Genomic DNA, 17,191 nt, shown 5'->3' on the forward strand with positions numbered 1-17,191 from the left:
TTGGATGTGTGACAGGAGGAGATGTAAGCCTTGGGATATAATTGTGTTTTTTTTTTGTCTTCCTCAAACAAAATATTTTATCTTTAAGTCTTTATAAATGTAGAACGTCCTCTTGGTAAATGGTGGAAATGAAAGTATAAAGATACATTTTACCCCACAGGCGTTGTGAGAATGTTTAATCATCATCGCACATTTCAACCCATTCAGTTCAACATCTTGAATGTGGCAGCAACAGGGAGCTGTAGGTAATTATACAGTGGGTTGACAAAAACAAAGTGCTGCAAAGGCTGATGGAATTGCCCTTAGTTTTGCATGTATTTGGTCACAAACCACAGTGTTGGAAGAGATGTTGACCTGATGATGGCAACTAAAGGGGATCACCGAGTGAAAGGAACATGAATTTGTGTAACAAAATTCATGGCAGTCCATCTAATAGTTGTTGCCATGTTAGCAGCTCTGTGAGGCTGTTGCTGCTTTGAACCAAATGCTAACATCCGCATGCCAACATGCTCTCATGACCATGCTAACATGCGGATGCTGAGCAGATGTATTTTTACCATGTCAACCATTTTAGTTTTGTGTGTTAGCATGCTAACATTTGCTTCCAAAAACCAGGAAATGATTTCGCATTTTTTGCACTTCCAGTTCCCTCGTTTCGAAGTCAGTGGTTTTGGAAATGTATTTTCAGTTTGATGCCTGAAATAAGGTCTGTGGTTAACATGATGAAGAGATCTTAAAGTTTTGCTCTATGATATAAAATATGTCAGTTACCCCTCTCGTGAATTTTGAAGTTTTTACGTGTTTTTAAAAAAGGCGGTTGCTAAGAAGTGGCTAAATGAGACTACAAAAAATCATAACGCAGACTAGTCTGCCTTCACAGCCTGGTGTATACCACCGCTCACATGGCTGTGGTGAAGTTAGTTTATAGCCTAACGTTTTTGTACTTTTGCAAAATGCAGTGACACTTCAACAATCATAAAAGTGGTGTTAAATTGTGAAGATTATCTTGTTTTAACATGTATCATAAAGTTGTATTTGACACATAGCTTATGTTCTGCAGTAATCCAAAATCCAATGGAAAAAATCCCATTGGCTTTTTGTCGAGGGAACCATTTTCATGCTAACTTTCGGGGTTGGCCTGCAAAAATCTGTCATCCCTGCAGCACTCTGTTAGCACTGAACACAAAGTACAGTTGAGGCTGATGGGGGATTGACATTCATCGTGAGGGAAACATGATTGTCTGTACCAAATGTCATGGCAATCCACAGTAGTTGCTGAGACTTGTCTCTAATAACCTCAATCGACCACCTGCTGGTTGGGCAAGAGGACAAAGTAAAGAATCACCAAAACCAGTAGGATTCATCAGAAACAATGAATGTTTGTACCAAACATTTTTGCCAACCCATCTCGTAAATGTTGAGCTATTTTACTGGATAAGTGAAAACTTTGATCGGTTGACGGCACTAGAGGAAACATTCGGAGATCACAAAAGTCCTGAGGATTCATCCTCTTGTCACCATGGATGTACAAAATGAAAAATTGTCAAAAAGATGTTGAGATATTTCAGTCTGGACCAAAGTGGTGGTGTAACTGACCGGCAGCGAATGACTAAGTTAGACCTGAGCAAAGCACGGCTTAATAGTGCTGCATTATACATCCACCTCAGACTGTCAGCCTTGCAACCTCCTCCAGATTGAATGTGTGGCTGATGGAATATGAGGAGTGTGTGGAAGTCATGCTTAAGTCATCCATGATTCAAATATGTCCTCAAGGAAAAGCTGCCTTTCTGTACATGCACATGCCCTAGTTAGCCACCATCTGTGCCAGGAATACCACCAGCATGCCACTGCCTGTGCAAGGCATGATGGGAAGTTGGACCTTGGAGTGACCCTCTGACAGCCTGTTTGAAAACCTTGCGTCTCCTTTTTTTTTTTTCCTGCAGGTACGAGCGTGTGGAGGTTTGGATATAAGTGCGAGACGGGCCGCCTCAAAACATGGAATAAAGGGAGTTCGGAGACAACTGAACCTACTTGAGTCAGATCCATAAATAAAAGAAAACGGACATAAAAAGCACGTAGGGCTAGAAGAGAGCTGTAGAGTGAGGGAGAGAGAAGATGAAGAGGCTGTGAAGATGGAGTGTGGTCAGACGACATTTCTCCTGGACTCGACAGTTCACTCCGTCAGCCTCCGGTCGAAGCAGGAGTCTCCTCGCTAAAATCCCAGAGCAGCTCATTTCACCTGCTGGAGGAGCCCCCACCCTCGGTGATGTGATGAATAAGTTTGAAGTCCTTGGCATTGTGGGAGAAGGTGGGTGGTTTTTACACAGTGCGCAGGGCTTTACTGCATGTTCGTAGAACGTGAGGCCTACAACTCTGATCCTGTTGATCAGATGAGGTCAAATCTTCTGCGTGTTTTTACAGCCTATGGGGCAGTTTGCATTGTGCAGCTGAAACCTGCACATCACAGTTGTCAGGTCTTGTTTCATTTTTGTACACAATACAGAGGGTATTTAAAGGGATTTGTGAGCCTGAGAGCTTGCAGTCGTTTCTCATAGAGAAGCATGGAATCCTTCGAGACTGTCCTCACGAAGAAAACGACAGCATTAGTCATTTGTTTACCATACTATAGTTTCCACGGCCTTTATTTACCTCGACTACTGAGAGAAACAGACCTTTATCTGAAACAGGCTTATATTAGACATGTCTTTTCTCCTATATTTCCCTGTTTTATATCTTAAATATCTCAGATTTTGTTAAGAAGCCTCCCTGTTTCCTGACTAATTTGCCGTTGATGCAAACTCCATTGTTACCTGTTGTCTTGGTAGTGTATGTTTCCACTAATTTCATCAGTGCAATAACAGTCACATCATGGTCACCCCTCTGCTGCTCGAAGTGTCTCTGCTCAGAAATACTGTTTTTTATTCCCTAATTATTTCTAGTTGTTTCCATTTTGGTGTTGTTTTTTTTCAAGCAAGGTTAAGTTTCCGTCAATGTAGTGTCTCTTATCCAGATGTATCTCTAGAGGGCTGTGTCGGCTCCACACATCAATCTGTTAAAGAGTGCTGAAGGAATATGTCCAAAAACCTGTAAATTAGCATTTTTGCGCTTCCGTGTCCCTCGTCTTGCAGTCAATGTTTTCTTGAATCTGTTTTTGGTTTAGAAACAAAAAGGTGGTCTCTAACAAGTGGCTAAATGAGACTACAAAACGCCATCACGGCGACTAGTCTGCCTTCACAGCCTCGTGTATACTCGCGCTCATGCGACCGTGGTGTAGTTCGTCACAAATCACAAAGGTGGTGTTCATTTACGTACGTTTGCATTTAAGTATCATAAACGTTTGTTTGCCACAAAGCTTATTTTCTGCACAATCCAATGGAAAAATCGCAAAAAAATAAATAAAAGGTGCCCTCGCAAAATATCAGAAGGGAAGGAGAACGTTGGCTAAAATAGGCGAGTTTCACAGACTGTAACTAAGTCACACTGTGAAAGAACAGCAGGGGAGAAACAACTTGAGTTAATTAGTGGATTAAGTGGATTAATAAAGAATAAAAAAAACTCAAAGCAGCAGAGTTGCGTTTGACATGACCCTGGATGTACAACATTCGGAGATACACTTTATTTTTTGTTGGCTTATACCAATATTTGATCAGACTCTATGGGTATATTTAGAACACGTTTAAGCCATGGACAAGTTTAAAATATAATAAGGGATTGTATATTTCCTGGACAAGTTTAAAATATAATAAGGGATTGTATATTTCCTGGACAAGTTTAAAATATAATAAGGGATTTTCTCACAGGGAAACCTTTACTTTTTTTTCAGAAAAGATCTCAAATGCCGAGGTTGGTGATGAGCATCAGCCTCGATTGTATCCATCAGTGAGGGCTTCCGTGTGTGTTTACAGGAGAATCAACTCTTGCTCCAGTGACAGCATTGATGGCTGGTCATAAAATAAAATAAATGAGGATATTTTAAGTCTAGCTGCACACACACACACACACACACACACACACACACACACACACACACACACACAGTCCTTCACACATCAAACCGAGCAGGAATGATTTCTTTCGTAGCTCATTTCAGTGAGCTGGACTGGCATGCATCCCTGACTTCACTCTAATGTGAGAAGACAAAGTAACCGAGTGTTTATTGTTCTGTTGATGATTCTCACTAACTGTGATCCACATTGGTGCTTGTCAGGATACATAAATCAAAGAGTTGTTGTTAATGGAAACCATTTTTCCCATTATTAATTCCCATTTGAATATTTCACTTGACATTGTCAATGTTTCTCAGCTCAACAGACAAAGACTGCAGTCTCCTGGATCATTTAACTCTGCTTCATATTTATGTTACTGCTAGTTTTAGTCATGTGGGGCAATTTGTTTGTTCTTGCCTCGTTCCACGCTTGAATTAAACATTCAAACTGGACCTTATTAGGTCGATCGTGTGATTTGAATGGCAACCAAACCAGTTTGTAAAATTAAATAATTAACATCTGAAATATGGATGATCAACAGAGAACATGGTGTGCTTAGCAATGGCTGAAAGCTAAAGGGACACTGTGTGTGTGTGTGTGTGTGTGTGTGTGTGTGTGTGTGTGTGTGTGTGAGTGTGTGTGTGAGAGAGAGTGTGTGGGAGAGTACATAAGCCTCCGCCTCACCTATTAACGATTGTTTCTGGTGGTTCTCACCTACTGCACTGGTTTTTTTGAAGTGTATGGAACCAAAACAATAATTAAGATGTTGAAACATTATTGATCTTTTGTGTCTTTCTCTCTATTTTTTTTCTCCAGGAGCATATGGAGTGGTGCTTAAGTGCAGGCACAAGGTAAGACAGCATTTCTCCTTTCTGCTCACTTGTAAAAAAATATATACATATTTATGCTTCGCATCATTGTTCTATGAAGTCTGTGTTTCAATAATAAAATCAGATGATGATGAAGAATCAAATGTAAACATCAATATCTAATATCTCAGTTATCTTCAGCAAACAGGCTCAGTCAGTTACACTTAGTTAATATTAGCCAGAAAGCTGCTTTCTTTTTGACACATTTTGACACAGTCTCAGGCATGTTGTCAATCTTTGAGTGATGTTTTAAAGAGAGTAGGAACCGTTTGTTTGGAAAGCTACACAAAGTATGTGAGTGACTAAACTTAGAAACAATCTCAGAGGCTAAAAACATCTTTAAATCCATCAACAATGTTATGAATGAAACACCAAACTGATGATTTTTGCAGCTCTCTGTCTGAATGTAGAAAGAGAAGACATTCATTTAAGACTTGGAAATTGTAATTACAAATAATTCAGGTGCTCTTCACACGGAGGAGTCTAAACAGCTATCAAATGCACTGCTGAAATAAAACCATAACTATCAGCATGACAGCCATTATCATCTCATCGCATCAATTTCTTAAAACAGACATCAGCTTTTGAAGTTAGTAAGTTAATACTGTCACATTGAGTAACATTCACAATTGTTACAAAAGTTTATTTAGTTCTAAAAAATCAAAACAGAACAGATTTGTTCATGCAGGAAGGGTGTTTGGGCAACGCTGCCTCATAAAAGTAAATCAATTTTTATCATACTTTAGTTGCTACCAAGGGCTTAAGTTCAGTTTCAACATTTAAATCAACCGAGCAGATAACAAATTAAAGTTAGTTATTGTGTTTTTTAGAGTAATGATAGTAAAAACAAAAACTAGGAATGCTATGTATTGTATACTTGAAATAGATTTAGTTTTCTTTATAGAGTGTCGTTGAATTTGCATCTTTACAAAAAGAAGCATGTACTTCAGTTCTGGTGTCTTTTTAGGATACTATTAACTTTATAGATACATTATTACAGTATTTATATTAAATGTAATTTCGCAGTACTTTTTGAGCCCTGAGTATTGCCTGCAGGCATTCCTCTCACACTGCATACAGCAAACCTGCTTGAAGGCAGCCAGAGAGGCAAAAAAGCATCCACGCATCAGCCTGCACCACTCATTGCTGCTCGTGAAGCTTATTGCTCTGAGCTCACAGTGATAATTGAAGGCCACTCAGAATGACAGAATCAACATTTTTATCAACTCAGATGTCAGCCGTGTGGATTGTGGTGGCTGAATAGTATGAGATCAATGTTCAGAGATACTCGTGTAAAAAATCAACCGGAAACTATCAAAGTGAACGGCTTCTTATTCTACAAATAGACCCGCACTTGACTTCTTTATACATTTTACCAATATACCTCAGACAGATTTCTCACGTGTGGAAATACTTTCTGAATCAAACAGACGCACTGAGCTGCATGGATCAAAAACTTTCATACATTTATGGACACAATATATTTGTGAAAAACACCTCAGTCCACACGGAGAGAGCGAGAAAAGACGACTGTGGGAGGAGTGACAGTCGCAGCAGAGTCGACGAGAGAAGAGAAAGGCATCTTTCAAATGTTTAATGCCGCTGATATCCTAATGTGTTTCCCAGAGACTATTCAGCAGCAAAGAAAGAGTAAATGTGATTTCATTTTTGGACATTGTTGTTCCCCGCCCTCAGTTCTAAGTGAAAATGAAGAATCAAGTTCCGAAGACGTGCTTGATAGCAAACACTGCATTGTATGACGGATGAAGGGGAGATGAAACTAAACTGGGCTGATTCATTATGGAGTACTGGGAGTGCTTGGTGTTTGGCCCGTGGTCCCTTATGCCATTTGTGCATGTTTCTCTAATTTTAGGCCCTACACTTGACCAAGTTTTCTCCACGCTACGCCTCATGAAAATTTTAAATGAGCCATTAATTATAGACATTGAGTGAAACTCTAAATATGCAAATGCTTGTGTTCTGGGAACATGAACAAAATGACATGGTAAGCAGAACAAGTTAGAGTTGGAGTTGAAACCTCAGCAGAACCAGATGCAAGATAAACTCTAAAAGGACCATCCGCATTATGGGGCGCAATAAAATGCAAGCGACTGTGAATTTATCTGAAATTTGTTGTCACATTCCACTCGTCTTCCGAAGATGTCTGTCTCAGTGTGTGTGCACGGATTAAGGAGTTTGTTTGAAGTAAAAAGCTGCATTTGCAAGACAAATGTTCTCTGCATCAGCACTAGATTAGAGAGGAACAAATATGCAAGTACAAATGACTTGGCTTGCTAAATGTTATTTGTATGCAACAGCTATCTTAGGTTGTTTTTGATGAGAGAGAGAGCGGGAGAGACAGAAGTTTCTAGTTATGGATTATGACTTCTATTCTGTGTCATGAAAGCGCCAGAATATGTGTCATATTGCTCAATGCCGCGTGGACAATGAAAGCAAAGAGTCTGGGAGAAAGAACCAACAAGTAGGACAACTCAATCATTAAAGAGATGACAAGCCGTGTGACTAATGTGGCTGAACCTCAATATGTTGTCATGCTTGAGCCAAAGCCAATAACAGGAATTCATAATGTTTCCGTCTCAAACTCCTTTTCCTTTTATTGGACCGTGAATTTGGTTGCCGGCGAATCTCCATTTCATAAAAATTTGGATGCAAGCTGTCAAAGTATGGTTCATCATAAATCCTTTCTTTTGGCCTAACTTACGAAGAGACATGTTTCCCACTTATATAACAGTTGTAGGGGATTCATTTTCACATGTAGACTCAGACCATGGCAATAAAAGCTTTTTAGCTTTGCTGCGAGAGAGCAGTTATTTTTATTTTTCTCAGCTGGAAGCAGGGCAAAAGAGAAAAGGGTGGCAGAGAGTGTGTGCGTGTGTGTGTGTGTGTGTGTGTGTGTGTGTGTGTGTGTGTGATGAGAGGAGGAGGTGCAGAGGAAGGTATTGAATACGGAGACTATGCCGATGGTAAATGGGTCACCCTGTTAGGAGTCGACAGCAGACCCGTGAGAGGGAATCATAGGCACCGGGCTGAAACCCAACCAGGTGACTCAGAAGAGACTAACTGTACTACCAAGAAAAATAAATGCATTATGAACGTGTGTCCCTGTATAAATGATGTATACTTTACAGTACAGTATGCGTTTGATGGCACATTGAATTAGCCGAGCCAACGTGTGCTGGCGTTTGTGCAATGTTCTGCCACTTCATGGAGGTGTTGTATTAGCGTATGTGGGTGTGTGTGTGTATGTGGAGGCTTATGTGTTATCTTGAATTTGTGTGTTGAGAGTGACAATAGCTCAACCTACACGCTAGCCAGCGTTTCCCGGTGCCTATACTTTATCTCTGCGCTGTATTGTAGTGCTGAAATTATGTTATTTAATTGCTGGTGGTTGATCATCACTGATTCTTTGATAATTGACTAATTGTTTGTCAGGTAAAAACATGGTCTTTTGCTTGATTTTCTTTCAAAGTTTTAAAGTTAACATATTTGTTAGCAGAATGCTTTTGGGGTTTTTCGACTGTTGGTGAAACATTTTAAGCAATTTGAGGACATCGACCATGGGCTCCAGTTAATTTTAATTGTCATACGTCGTTTTGAAGAAGATCTGAACATATTGATGTCATCAGTGATATAAATGATTTTGCTTCTGTATTAAATTAGGTTTTGTCACAGTTTGAAGCAGTTTCATTTTGAATGCCACTTTGATGAGCATAAGGTCAACAGCGTGGTCATTATATATATCACAATATCAATAAACTTTGAGATATTAATTAATTAATTATATATTATATTTGTTAATGAATAAAATAAGAGATGAAAAAAAATGGAAACTGGAAAAATCCAGCGATTTTAATACTTGTCAAATGTCAAATGCATGTAGTCTCTGTATACATGACACCCATCGTTGACTAGTTGCCAGTATTGTGACTTCCTTGTGTGTACTTGAATTTAACCTAAAGTTGTGAAAGACCTTGTACTTGACAAGGTATTTTACTAGTTATTCAAGGGAAACCTCGCTGTACCATGTTTGCAACAAAAAATAGAAAAAGGTTTCATGAAACGGTTGTACTTTGGATAAAAGCGTCTGCTAAATGACTGTAATGTAATGAATCACTTGTCTGATTGAAGGCCTACACAAAGACAACAGAAAACAAAATGGGTTTTGAGGGAGAGAATGAGATGAGTATAATACAGGACCACGAGTTAAAGAAAGGCCTTTTGTCCGTTAACGTAGAGGTGCACAAATATATAAGTGCAGTCTATTTAACAATCACAAAAAAGAGTCAGTCCTATTGGCTCCCCAATGTGGTCCATTAAAGATTCCCACATTTCCCCTTTTAGCATAATAATTATGAAGACCTCTCTCTACAGACAAGTATTGATATGAAATGATGCAGCACCGCTTCTAACGGCAGAGTTCTTTTTAGCATTTATCAGCCCATGGCATGCCGTAACACATCATGGCTGATATGAAATGTCCAAGCTCTAATCTTTTGTGACAATCAGGGGGGCTGCTCATGTCATCAGCAGAAAATGAGCAAGCCTGAGGCTATTTATAGGTGTGCTGACTTAACAGTGGCTCAAAAAGGTAAATCAGTTGAGGGCAGAGATGTCACACATGAGCACAAGCATCATCAGCACATTACAAGGTGCTGCCACAGAGCTTGAAATGTCACCCGTTTTTATTTTTATTTTGCTTGGTAAACACAGTAAATCTCCCCATTTGCTATTCAGATGTGTACTTCCCTTCACTGGAAACTAATTTCAGGCTATAAATCCAGGTTTCATTTCATTCACCTCTTGTGTGAAAATCTGTGAATAGACAACTCTAATTAAAGAGTTGTCAGTTGAACAATTGGCTTGTGTGAGCCGGAGTGCTGGCAGCTCCTCACCGCGTGACCTCTTTGACACTGAGGCCGACTCTGTTGTCTGACCCTCCGTAAACAAAAGGACAATAGAAGAACATGCAGAGGATGGAGACAGAGGGTGTAATTATCTCTGGACCGCTGTCACCCACGCCAGCCTCAGCATCCAACGTTAAGATTAACCAGACAGGTTCTCCATTTAATCGATGCATGCAGATATTTCCCAGAATTTACAAATTAACACATTTTGCTGGAAAATAAAATATTCAAACATAAGTACGTTTGCACATGACATCTGACAGCTGTAGTTCAAACACCAGTTTGAAATATTAGCTAGTAACATGTTACGGTTTTGAAGGGCAAGTAGCAAGAGAAGAACCCAAGTGCAGATGCAGATGAGGAGACAGCAGGAAGTAGCTTACAGGGATGGAGTCCAGAAGGCAGGAAGGAAACCGCAGCAAAACTCCAAACAAACGATGCAACAAAGGAAATGGCCCACTATATGTATACAGTAACTAACTAATGGCGGAAGTGGGAACAGGTGAGCAGAGGTCTGTTGTGTGCCGGGCTAAGGAGGGACAGCTGAAACTAATCAAGGAGGCGGGAAACACTCAAGGGCGGGAAGTGAAACGTCAGGAGGAGTTAGTCTTTCAAAATAAAACAGGAAATACTACGCTAGGACACATAGCAGTAACAGGCTAAAGCAATGATAGGTCCACTCAATGACCCCACTCAGTTTTAGAGGCACGTACGAAATTCTTGCTGTTGTCAGCAAAATATGCCAGACATTAATCAGATGTATTGTGAAAAAAGCCCACACTGTTACATGCCTGCAGTGCAATGTGTGTGATGGATTCTCCATTTGTCTAGGATTATTTATAGCCTCGCAAACTTTTTGCGCTATTCTTTTAGGCCTTCAAAACCTGTCCATAATCTACATTTTTGTTAATAAGGAGCTCATGGGACAGCATGATATCTATCTATATATTCTACTTAGAAACGTAGAAGTGGTAAAAGCATGATTTCTTTCAGGTTGCATTCGCTGCATTTTGCCCAATTCCCCGACCCCCACCATGGACGTAGGCAGCAGAAATCCTGATAAAGAATATATGAAGACATGTGCTATCATTCTATGAGTATCCTGTTTGCAAACACATATCTGATGTTCTTGACCCGTGAAATGCTGCAACAAAACCTAAAAACCCTTTTATTGTTTTCCAGTTAAACCGTACACTATATACTTGATGTCTAAAGCTGCAGCACAGCCTTTGAAGCAAAGCCATGGCAAATCTCTGGATCTGCATCCAAACCAGCTTGTAAAATTCAGCAAGGTCAACCAGAGCAACCTGTAAGAAGCTGAAGGAGATTTATGATGCATATTAACTATGCCATGGGTTTGGGGGTTTTTTTGTGTGTGAAAGCCCTGTGGTAATAACAATTAAAGTGAGAGCACACAGCACGGCTCTTGTGTTGCCACTGCCGGAAACTTGGGCACACATCTTTTTTTTTTCATGTGGGCAGGAAATTAATTTAAATATCTGCACCGTTTCTCTCATTTGTCTTTTTCACCTTTCGTTCTACAAAGACTTTCTATCTATTCGGTCAGATTTTTAATGTTTGATGCGTCTTTCTATCATGGCCACCTATCTCGGAAAGTCGCCTTGTTGACCCAACAAATTGATTTATACCTTCTTAACACAACGCACGTCCTCTTATCTTCACAGGAAACCAATGAGCTGGTGGCCATTAAGAAGTTCAAAGACAGCGAAGGTGAGCGAGGGAGGGAGGAAGACGAGGAGGGAGAGAGAAAGAGGAGCAGCGGTATCATCTCTGGCTCTTTCATTTCCGCACAGAAAATGAGGAGGTCAAGGAGACGACGCTTCGGGAGCTGAAGATGCTTCGGACACTGAAGCAGGACAACATCGTGGAGCTGAAGGAGGCTTTTCGCAGGAGGGGGAAACTCTACCTCGTCTTTGAATACGTCGAGAGGGTCAGCTCGTCATCATTATTTCATGCTACATGCACACGTGAATTCTCATCGCCACTCTGCTTTATCCAGGCTCCGAGTTTCAGGATGCTGAGACTGCTCAGTTAAGCATTAAAAAAGCATCACCATGGCAACATATGAACTGTTGGTGAATAATGGTATTCCCCACTGTGTTGCCTGGGTATCTTAAATGTTTACTTCCTGACAGGTTTATTGTCATACCGCACTCCAGTCACTTTAGCATGCTGTCCCTTCTCGCTCTCCTGGTCAGGGTTTAAAAAGGAAAGAAGGAAAGAGGAGAGAAATCCCCCCCACTGGGAGAATTATCTCGGGCAACATTCCTATTTTGAAGCACATTCTCCTGTAATCAATAGTATAAACAGTCAAACCTGCAGCCACGCGTCTTAGCTCTGTCTTGTGATTTGCAGAACATGCTGGAGCTATTAGAGGAACTGCCCAACGGCGCACCGTCTGATAAAGTCCGCAGCTACATCTACCAGCTCATCAAAGCCATCAACTGGTGTCACACGAATGAGATAGTACACAGAGGTGAAGAGTTTATCTTTACTTCTATATTTACGTATCTGCTGCAAAAATATCAGTGTCACTCAGTCGGGTGTTAAGTTTTAAAATGGGCCTTTTGTCTGTGTCTGTGTTTCAGACATCAAGCCGGAGAACCTCCTCATCAGCTCCGAGGACGTCCTTAAACTCTGTGACTTCGGTGAGTCTTTGGTCTCATCCTTCTGTTCTATACAGCAGCCATATTTCTCACGTTGAGTTGTTGAGATTTACATGTGCAGTGCGGTAAAAAAACAACACATTGCCCATGTCAAATAATTTGTTTACCAGACTGAATCAGCTTTAACTGGTTTATTAGACAGACATGTGCACATTTGTCATATTGCTGTCAAATTATCTGTGATTTTTGCAGTTATATCTGTGATTTCAGTTTTGCCAGCTCGGTTCTCTGTGAAACAAATCCCACCATTAATTCGTCACCATGTGAGTTGTGAGGATCAATTCTGCCACTGGGAAGCAGCCACTAAGCTCTATGAAAAGCACTTGCTCTGCCAAAGTTATATGTCAAGAAAGTCAAGTTAATGTTGGCCACCTGTGTCCCCTGTAAAATACTGACAGATTGTATTGATACAGCATTTTCTTTTATTATTATTTTAGTCTCCCAGGTATATTCTACATTTGTTTGCAAAATCCCACGGTCAGTTAGCTTTGCATAATTCTTTCTAATACAATCCTACTCAGTCAGCTGGGGTGAGATTTGTTTGTTATTCAGTGTTGGAGCTGAAATTCTGTTTATTGTGATTTTTCGTGCTTAAAACGGACTCTCTGTGCACCAGTTATCTAAAGCACAGAGGCCCGCCTGCAGTGGCAAAACTAATTAGAGTCTGGTCACATGGGATGATGGCCATGTTGTTACTGTAGCTGTCCAAACGATTTGACTGTTGATTGCACTTTCTTACTAATTAGGCATTTGTATTTATCACAGAGCACTGGATGTCTAAAAAAACAGTAATGTGTTCATTTCCATCTTGCTCTGGCTCAGGTTTTGCTCGTAACCTGTCTGAGGGAACAGATGCCAATTACACTGAGTATGTGGCTACAAGGTGGTACCGCTCGCCTGAGCTGCTGCTGGGGTGAGTCTGTGTGTGTGTGTGTGTGTCTGTGTGTGTGTGTGTGTGTGTGTGTGTGTGTGTGTGTGTGTGTGTGTAGTACACTACTTGAGAAGGAGAACGAGAAAATGTCCTCATTCAGTTGGGCACCAGTTTTTGTACGAGATAGGGAGACACTGATCCATCACTTTCTCTACCGTTCCCAATACCTCAGTTCACGTATCAGTCGACCAATCCAATGCCAGTGCGCTAATTTTCCCAAATTAAAAATCTATCAAACTCACTGCGAAGAAGTCATTCGAATCGTTTATGTAAGGAAACATGAGGCCAAGGATTGCTGTGGAACTAAAAGCTGTAGTCAACTGCCTGCCATGACTGAATGCTGTAACTGATAGAGAAGACACTGAGAATGATACCAAAGAAACGGTAACTAAAGCGCTCATCATTATCATCATCATTACAAACTGAGACCAAAAATCCCAAATGTGTTAGGCTGAAATTTTTGGGCAATTGTGTCTAAAATAGGGTCGCAAAGGGCTGGAAAGTGTCCTGCAAATGTCCCTGGGGAAATTAAGCTCGGAATTTGGAATTATATCTAAAAATCATACTTTTTTATTGGTGAATTTGTTTTAGAGGTGAGAAAATAATACTAGGTCTTATGACATGTTTTGGTTAAAAGTAAACCCATTTAATTGAATATTAACCGTGCACTGCATTCAGCAGCACTCTCTCATCACACACACAGATGATGTACCAGCATGGCATTAAATAAGAATTCAGTCAGTTTCAACCCTCTGCATGCACAGTGCATTCTCCCATCACATGTGCAGCCCACACTACTGCCAACGCTACCGCACTGAGCCAAAGGACTACCTGCTTTCATCTAAGTTTTGGTTACATTACTGTAGTGGATATATTTGATATTTTTTAACGATATTACAGTTAATCAGCAGATATTAGCCTAAAGCAAATTACACACTTTAGAACTTGTTAACACGTTCTGCTAGTTTTTGCCAACTAACTGTTACCACGTGGCAAGTAGCTTGATTGTCCTGCAGCTGATTGATGATTAATTAATTAATCAATCGATTTCCATTCATTCCTCGTTGTAAAACATTTATAAATGAGTTGTTCACTTTAAACACAGCCCACATAGTCTGCTCAAATTATCAAAATACCTTTCATCATTAGTTATCTTGCTAGTTTGATAACTCGCCACATGGCACATTTCACATTGTATGTATTTGACAAATGAATGGTTGTATTTGACAAATGAATGGCTTATGTCTGCTTATGATATGTAATATCAGCCAAATATTCCCATCATACCCTATTAATTAATTCCCATAACTTTCAATTCCACCTTTGATATTTGTGGAATTTTGCAGCTCTAGTCCAGAATGCTCTGGCTTTGCAGATTAGTGCATCTCCAGTATGAGACTGAGTAAATTGTCGACACACTAAAATACGCTACATATAGATATTAGCAGGAACAACAAGTCACTTCTAACATATTGTCCCCGTCTAGTGAAATCTGGTGTCTCCAAATCAGCTTTCATGATGTTAAGAACAAACATCTCTGTTTTCAGCTCTCCATTTTGTTGATGATCCAGTGTTTAATTGTTTATTTATATTAAGAAAGTAGGGAATTTTTCTCAAGCTTAAATTTACGGAAATGAAGTCAATGTAAAAAAAACAAAAAAGTTCTGGTAAGCTCTAAAGTATTGTATTTTAAAATGTTAGTTTTATTTATTATTATTATTATGTAAGAGCTATATTATTTTTGTATGTGTTTTTGTGCACAAGGTTCAGTCCCATAAATTATCAGATCACAGGGGATGATGTGACACAAATCACCGTGCACAATCCACACCGTACCCCGAGAGACAATTTCTGTTTCTTGTCTTGTTTTTGAGGCTTTTTGCTGCATTAAATGTCCATTCTAGCTTGGAGACAGCTGAACATCATCTAGCCTCACTGCTGTAGCCTGATTTAGTAAATGCCCTGGAACATTTATTGAGACAGCATTTGAATGCCGCCCACTCAAATACTCTCTCCCTCCAACACCACCGCTCCTCTGCTTCTCTGCTGCCAGATCTCTCGCCATTTCTCACCAGACTCTTCAGCTCCGTTCCCTCAGAAATGACCATCTTCTTTATGAGCGTCTCCACCAGGAACACGGCGTCCATCCTTTAGTTTTGCCGCCCCACCACCACCAGTAACATCACTCACATCACCGTCTTCTCTGTCTCGCTCCATCTCAGGGCCCCCTATGGAAAGGCGGTGGACATGTGGTCGGTGGGGTGTATCCTCGGGGAGCTGAGTGACGGACAGCCCTTGTTTCCAGGAGAGAGTGAGATAGATCAGGTTGGTCAAGAAACGAGAGGTCCATTAGTCCGACAGAAAATGAATCAATGGAAAAGTATTTGTTGGTCCTCTCGTTCTTTTCTCTGCAACTGACGAAGAGCCAATTTGGGCTTGAAATATATATTTTTTCTAATGTAATAAAAAGAGCATTTTAAAGGGAGGGTTTCACAGTGTTGTGACACCGTGTGAGATGGAAATCACAGGTCTTTTGTCCAAACACCTGGACAAGAATGACGTATGCATCAGACGAAATAAGAAATCGCAAGACGACTTCACTGTTTTGGTTTGCTTTTGGCAGCTGTTTTCAGCAAGAAGCTCTTAAAAGACATTTAACCGCTAAAGGGTCAGTTATACTTCCTTTAGGAGTTGGTGGAGACCAAAGCAGAGCTAAAAGGAGTGTGAATATTGGACTTGCATTTATCAATTCACAATCCAAGTGAATGCTACTGTTGCTCTGTAACTGCTGGATGTTTAATTAAGCTTTACTAACATGATAACAGCAATATCCATATAGCTGACAGACAAACAAAATCACCTCAATGTCAATTCAGTAGATGTCTGATCGTTTCACATGATCTTCATCAACAGGTAGATTTTGCCTTGTTGCCATGGAAATGCACCATGTATTTTGAAATGTCCTTTGTTTGGCAACACTTTGAACACTTGTCCATACTGGCTTGAAAGTTGAGACTGAAAGTTCATTTTTGACCTTGGAAACACCTCTAAATGTGTGCACTAAATCAATAAATTGTTTTGTCAGCAGTTGTTTCCAGCATTAATATACATACAGTTAAAAATTTAAAAAAAACTACTGCCCTACTATATTAACTGTGACGCTGCATCTTTTTATTTACCTCCAGCTCTTCACCATCCAGAAGGTTTTGGGGGCACTTCCTGCAGAGCAGATGAAACTCTTCTACAACAACCCTCGCTTTCATGGAATCAGGGTAGGAAAGGATCCTCCTCCTCCCTGTTGTTACCCCCTTTCCTTCTCACTCCAGCTCTCTCTCTCTCTCTCTCTCTCTCTGTCTCTCTCATGGCAGTGTCTCTCTCTCTCTCTCTCTCTCTCTCTCTCTCTCTCTCTCTCTCTCTCTCTCTCTCTCTCTCTGTCTCTGTCTCTCTCATGGCAGTGTTCCCAGCACCATGACTGAGTGGATTGCTATGACTCATGAGATAGGTGGTTGGTGTTCAGTTTAGCAACAAGAGAAAATGTCCCAGAAGGCCAAACAATACTTTGTGTGTGTGTGTGTGTGTGTGTGTGTGTGTGTGATTTGGTAGTTTGTTTAGTGTGATCCAGTGATAGATTTCTGTGTGATTTGAACTGAGAGATGGTTTTTACTGGCAGGAACATCTACTGTATGTTGAAAATCTTAATGGTAATTTCAAATGCTCTGAAAAGTTTAGTTTCAATACAAATTTGATGTGTGTGTGTGTGTGTGTGTGTGTGTGTGTGTGTGTGTGTGTGTGT

General features: G+C 40.3%; 1 protein-coding gene across 3 annotated transcripts in view; it reads left to right on the forward strand.

Annotated features, from left to right (window-relative positions):
- The window catches only part of cdkl5 (cyclin dependent kinase like 5), a 31,404-nt gene that overhangs the window by 1,684 nt on the left and 12,529 nt on the right, over positions 1–17,191 (forward strand). For all 3 annotated transcript variants that reach the window (XM_031846264.1, XM_031846265.1, XM_031846266.1), the window contains exons 2-10: positions 1,944–2,308; positions 4,803–4,837; positions 11,466–11,511; positions 11,595–11,731; positions 12,157–12,277; positions 12,390–12,449; positions 13,290–13,380; positions 15,621–15,723; positions 16,584–16,670. In XM_031846264.1, the coding sequence (XP_031702124.1) occupies positions 2,272–2,308; positions 4,803–4,837; positions 11,466–11,511; positions 11,595–11,731; positions 12,157–12,277; positions 12,390–12,449; positions 13,290–13,380; positions 15,621–15,723; positions 16,584–16,670 (717 nt within the window). In that variant the 5' untranslated portion in view covers positions 1,944–2,271. The remainder of the gene's footprint in view (positions 1–1,943; positions 2,309–4,802; positions 4,838–11,465; positions 11,512–11,594; positions 11,732–12,156; positions 12,278–12,389; positions 12,450–13,289; positions 13,381–15,620; positions 15,724–16,583; positions 16,671–17,191) is intronic.

This window comes from Anarrhichthys ocellatus, unplaced genomic scaffold, assembly GCF_004355925.1.
Source record: "Anarrhichthys ocellatus isolate YVR2014 unplaced genomic scaffold, GSC_Weel_1.0 scaffold6, whole genome shotgun sequence".
Classification (NCBI taxonomy): domain Eukaryota; kingdom Metazoa; phylum Chordata; class Actinopteri; order Perciformes; family Anarhichadidae; genus Anarrhichthys; species Anarrhichthys ocellatus.